Source organism: Drosophila melanogaster, chromosome 3L (assembly GCF_000001215.4).
Source record: "Drosophila melanogaster chromosome 3L".
NCBI lineage: Eukaryota > Metazoa > Arthropoda > Insecta > Diptera > Drosophilidae > Drosophila > Drosophila melanogaster.
Window position 1 is genome coordinate 5,879,557 of NT_037436.4, and position 6,338 is coordinate 5,885,894.

A 6,338-nucleotide genomic window follows, 5' to 3' on the forward strand; every position below is an offset into this window, starting at 1 on the left:
TTTGTTTGAACTTGAAATTTAACATGCAGAAGTTCGACAATTTTACTTTTCTGTGCACTTAGTTCGCTTAGATCTCCAGGCAGCAAGAAGCTGTTTCCTCCAGGATTTCCACACAAAACACAAAGATTACGGGAGACAGGCAGCACATTAACATCAACCGAGGCCACAATCTCCACGGAAAAGGTGTCTGCTGTCTCCGGAATAAACGTAGCCAGCTCTACGCTAAACTTGAAGCAATTAGCATTTACATTTTGCTATCTTACCAAGGATAATTGAAACCCGGCGAGGATGCTATGCCCGGGCATAAGGAGCACGTAGCTGTGTCTAAACTTGAGTCGAGAGATTGCCATCTTAGTTTTTAATTTGCTTCCTGGGACATTTCCTCGCTTTTGCTCGCATTTCCTTCGGTCTCGACTTAATCACACAAAGGCAATTTCACGCCTTTTTGCGCTTTGTCTCGGCCTGACAACGGGGCAATCACTTTGTCACTTGGCAGTTTGATGTATCGACAGGCGCTAAACCAAACAACCAACCCACCTAAAGTTCCATCCCCTGGCTCAGTGACAAGACAAAATCATCTAGTTAGCAATAGAGCGAGATCAGCAGGGGTAGATAAGCCTTTGGGTTTAGTGGAAATTTTGTGCTCGATTTGTATATCGGAGATTTTCATTAGTTTGCGCTGAAAATATTTACTGCAATGAACTGAGAATGTGTTCGGGATTTTCACTTGACTTCAATTGTGCACACGTGTCACATATGTGAGAGTCCAATTGAAATGGGGGTAATTTCTGGTGAGATGTGACAATAAGTAATATATTGAGGAAATTGGTCCGATGTAAGATAAGATAACTGATCAGATATAGTTTAACTTACTCAGACTCCAGCATTTAATAGGCTTGGGTAACCCAATTAATTCTTATATATTTTAAAATGATTTTCCATAAGCTTTAAGCATCAACTGCACCAAACATTTGAATATCCCATTTTATTTATCAATTTAAAATCACATCAGCCCATGGGTTGAGCTTGCATTGTTCGATCGGCAATTAATTAAATACAAGCTAAACAATATTTTTAATGAAATGGCCATGTTGGAAGGCAATCATGTGTTTAATATTAATTTCGTCGACAGCCAACATGGCGACCATGCGAATTATAGGCTCCAGCACACAGATACTCAAATGCACCCATACACACACACACGCACACTCGCACACTCGGCTGTTGGCTATAAATATTAATTAAAAATGCAACTCATATGGCAAGTGGAACAATTAGCACCTGAAAATATGCAAACATTAAATTGCCGCTGCTGCAGCCACATGGCTGCAAGCAAAAAGTGCAACAAAAGAGTCGAAAATTTAAATAAAATATACATACACCCCATAGCTGCAAACCCTGTTCACGACTGACCATAACAGACACATATTTTGTCCTGGCAATGGCCACATCCTTGCATCCGGTCTGCCAGGATCTAGGGTCTAGCCGGAAAAAAGGGAAATAAACGGGGGATCAGAACGAGACGGAAAACGAACGGAAGGCATTGCACAATTTGCTATTGTTGCATGTGCATATTTACTGGGCACTTGCCACTTTTTCCACATAGCGCTAACTTAACTGACAAATAAATATTTCGGTATGTTGAAAGATTTCGACGCTCAACAGTCGCCTACAAAACGGGGGAACCCCAATTCCAGAGCGTGTGTGTGTGTGTGTGTGTGTGTAGTTGGCAATATGTAAAAGCTACGCGCAGCATATACTCAAAATCCAAGCCAGCAGCAACAAACGCAACAAATACACCAGCACAAAACATGGCCACATATTCACACAATCTCGCTGGAACTGCTAAAAAATCGACAAAAACAACCTGTTCGGAAACACTTGCAACAAGGACATCACCACCGACAGAGACGGGCATAGAGCCAGACAGAGAGGGCAGGTCCTGCCATATTTTCGGGGTGGGTGTGAGAGGCAAATCGAGAGAGAGAGCAAGCGAGAGAGCGGCCAGGATCAAGCACCGCCTCCTTGCGAAAAGAGATGAGTGCACAGTGGGCGGAACAGGGAAAATAATTTAGTAAAATATAATGTTTTGGTAAAAATCTAAATGGAAACCATGCGAAAAAGTTTTATTTATTGTAAAATATTTGAAAACATTTACCTAATGAAGTTTAAGCGCAACTACTTCAAGATATTCAACTCTTTTGAATGAATAAGAGTAACTTCTCATATAGATGACCCTAGTTTCAAATCCTTCTAAGTTTAATCAATTAAGTTTTTTAAATAATATCACACAACTTTAACAACAACATTGCCCATTGTACCAATGCATCACATACAGCACAACAAGGTTTTCGAACAAGCCAACCTGTCCGTGAATGCTAGCCAACCAGGAGTCGTCCTGGCTAGGACTCGCACAATAAAACCACAGAATATGTTCGCCAACTGGCAAAGCAGATGGAACGCTGGAGAGACGGAGAGTGGGCCAAAGAAAGAGAGAGAAGACCGCTGGAGAAAGAGAGGACAAGCGGGAGTGAAAGAGCAAGAGCAGGAACATAAGGGTGGTGCTCTCTGCAGGACCTGAATCTGAACAGACTCCGAGCAGAATCAGGACAGATGGGCCAAGTGCCGCGAGTGCGGAGAGTTGCTTTTTCCCAATTGAATGGGACAATATGAGAATACGAGAATTCCAACTGGACGCGGTGGTTGTGGCAGCGGGTACTTAAAGAGGAACAGATTGCGGGCGGCCAGCAGTCGAAACTGGAATTTCGAATCGCAAGGAACTGTATAGAACCAAAGACCCAAAGTCCCTACCAGAGCCAAGTGAAAGTCGAAAAGTGTATTGAAGTGAAAATGAATCTGCTCATGGATAGCATGCCGTCGCACGCGAATCCTGGCCAGCGTCGCCCAACGCCGCCTCAGCACGCCGAGCTTAGGATCTCCACATCACCGCAACAGTCACCGCAGCAAAATCAAACCACTAATCACAATAACAACAATGAGACACCCACATCGCCACCGGGTGGAAAGACCACTCTTAAACGCGCCTTCGATGTGGCCTTCCTCATGATGCCCGATGAACGGATTAAGCAAAAGCAGGCCGAGAAGCAGGCTCGCCTTCAAGAGGCACTGCACCATCATCACCACCAACAGCAGCAGCAGCAGATGAGCCACTATCCCACAGATTTGTCTCCTCGAGGAACCTCCTCGCAACCACCTTCGCCGGCGGCACTGGAGTACATTAGTCTGTTGGAGGCACGCCAGCGGTATCCACAGATCAGCATCCGTTCGCCGCGGGTTTATGATGATCCCAGTGTGGTCATACCCCTGGTGGATTCTCCAGAGGCACCATCAACTTCTTCACCACCACCGCCCATGCGCAGCGCTTTTACCAAAGTAGCCTCCTCGTCGCTGTCCACTTCATCATCCTCACCATCGACCACTTCACGTTTGGAATCACCCGTGGATGCGGGAGCTCCGCCCTTGAGTCCCGATCAGCTAAGCTGTCACTCGATAAGTCCACCATTGGTGACACCTCCACCAAGAACCAATAGCGGTGGCCAGAATCCAAATCCCCTGCCAGCAAATCCCATAGTCTACCACAACTTCCGACCGGAGTATCAGTTCAACGGAGCCTTCCAGGCGGTGAATCCCATGCAGGCTCTGCAGGCACAGCAGCGCCTTAAGCAGCAGTTGTTGTACACCCGTCCACCAGGACCTGGAAATCCCAATGGAGGAGGACCTACTATGCAGGCAAACTCACCACCGGGTCCACCGTCGGAGTTCCTGCATGCCTATCCCGGATTTGCTCCGCCACCACATCCATTCGCGGTATCCCAACCTCTCCAGAATCCCGCTGCAGCAGCCATTCTCTCCACGTTGATTCCACCCACATTGGCATCCACTTTTACACTGACCGCTCAGAATGTGTGCGCCAAGTGCAACATAAGTTTCCGGATGACCAGTGATCTGGTGTATCACATGCGATCCCATCACAAAAGCGAAGTGGCCTGCGATCCAAATCGACGGAAGCGGGAGGAGAAACTCCGATGTCCCGTCTGCCAGGAGACTTTCAGGGAGCGACACCATCTAACGCGACACATGACCGCCCACCAGGACAAGGCCAGTGATCACCAGCCGCAGCTGGAGGACTCATCCTCATCTGCCGGTGACAACGAGATCATCAACGTGGTCGGCGGCACACCGCCAGGTCGCCGAATGGGTGGTATGCCCAAATGATCGAAGCATTTCTTCGGATATTTTTAAGTCATCAAGTCAACTAACTCCCCAAAAACAAAACCCGTTGCCCATTTTCGATTGTGATATTAACTTTAGTTTCCCCCACGCTCCGATTTAATTTCCCCTTAGCTTTAAATGTAGTGCAATTTGTATCTTAAATATGTAACTGGATCTCCCTGTATCTCAATTAATTATCTTTCTTATCGAAGGACCCGAAAGGATCTTCAGTTTCATCATTGTAAGATATTATGGCTAAGTTGCAAATTCAATGTGTGGCTGAATGTTTCAATAAAAATCTAATTGTTATGCCAATTCAATAGTAATCACGTTTTATTAATAAAATTTGGGTTAATGGGAAATTTTATCTTGTAGTAGATCTGAAGTATTCTAAAATCATGTTATGAAAATGAGCTTGAGGATTATTGCAATCAAATATTTTTGAAAAGCTTAAACAAAAGCCAATGAGTTGTCTATGCTTTCGAAATAATGTGATTAAGCTTATATAGACGCCACCTTAATAAGAAATCCCAAAAGACAACCGAGCTTAAAATTCAATTAATTTTTGAAAAAAAGAATCCCAAACCAGGGATTCTAGAAGACGAAGATATCTTGATTTGGCAGCATATGGAGTTCTTTGAATTCCTGGCCGGACAACCCATTATTTCGATTGTGAGGTAGACCGAAAACATAGGCTCCCAGGACCAGAAAAAGCACCAGATTTTCGCGGGTACCAAAAGTAACATACGCCATGTTAGTAGAGCGAAGAATATGTTCAACTTATTAGCGCAGTGAGGCAGTGAATTCTGTAGTTGCGATTCAGCAGTATTCATTTTGGCCGCATGCAGCAATTAGATGCGGCCACAAAAACTGCGACGCCGACGCTAATGAGCTGGGAACCGAAATTGTAACAAGATGAAAGGATACTTCGGGGTTGTCCTGCGCCCAAAAAAGGCAGTCATTCGTTTAGACGGCGCGACGAATACGACGAGCTTCCAGGATAACCCATCATCGCGGAGTACTAGTGCAGTTTTTGGCAAAAATGTATTTCGAATTTCAATATTTCCACACTTGCCAACCCTCCGGAATTCAGTTCCCATGAGCCTCGAATTTGTAGCGTAGCAAATTCCTACAAAGCGCAACGAATTCCTTGGGTGGTGGCTGCTCCCCCAGCGATTTCCTTGGCTCGTTGCTGCACTCAAATGAGCCACATCGAATTGCGTTGATTTAGCGTGGCCAAATCCTGTTAGCCCCGTGCCACAGAAGCCAAGCAGCCAGCCAGGATTCTCACAGGACGTCTTCCTGCCTTATCGACTGATGTATCAATTGATGGCATCGCTAAACGGCAAACGCTCTGCTCCGATCCGCTCTGCTCATTGTTCCCATGATGGGATTAGCATTTTATGGCTTTGTGTTCGCTGCTTGCCACTTGATAAAGACATTTTCCAAGCTCCTTTCACATGGCTGGAGTGGGGGGTGGAAAACAATTGCTGGGAAAGTTAATGTAAGCAAATTGGTGTGGAGCATTAAGGTGAAGAGATAAAAGGACTTGGGGTACAAGGTGGTAAGCCTGTAAGGAGCAACACCTAAAATAAAAGCTTATTATCAATAATATTGGAGTAATAACGTGTGCAAATCTATCAACATTTCTAATCTAAGTTCCTAATAATAATGGTAATAATTTTCATGATGCCGCAAGTATTGTCTTGATTTTAACAGACATCTCACTAGCTCAGTTCTTTTTGCCAAAATCCTGGCTGAGGCAAAAAATTTGAAGACAATTCAAGTTTTATTTTACCGCCCATTCCGAGATATCCCGTTTATAGTCACTCGTCTTGATTTATTTCGTGCATTTCCCCAATGAGCAATTCAGGCTTCCTTTAAAAAACAATTACAACTTCCGACGCCCTCGAAAACAAACAAGCGCCACCCATATGAACTTCCATTGCCGTAAAGCGAACACATCGTCAAAATCACATTTCCCCATTTCATTTACCCAAGGAAGCCACCGCATCCAGAATGGCAAGACAGACAGTTCCATGGCAGCCACTCACTCAAAACGACGCCGAGGGCGACCACAGATTCGCCAACACGAAGGCAACTCC

The 6,338-nt window shown here is 45.1% G+C and overlaps 1 protein-coding gene across 2 annotated transcripts; it reads left to right on the forward strand.

Annotated features, from left to right (window-relative positions):
* The first annotated feature begins 2,747 nt into the window (after positions 1-2,747).
* On the forward strand, positions 2,748-4,534 carry CG13287 (uncharacterized protein). 2 transcript variants are annotated; one of them, NM_139737.2, is made up of 1 exon: positions 2,748-4,534. In NM_139737.2, the coding sequence occupies exon 1, from the start codon at positions 2,851-2,853 to the stop codon at positions 4,234-4,236; it is 1,386 nt and encodes a 461-aa protein (NP_647994.1). In that variant the 5' UTR covers positions 2,748-2,850; the 3' UTR covers positions 4,237-4,534. Both variants share the same exon structure in this region, with proteins under 2 accessions (NP_647994.1, NP_001261454.1).
* Positions 4,535-6,338: the final 1,804 nt, after the last annotated feature.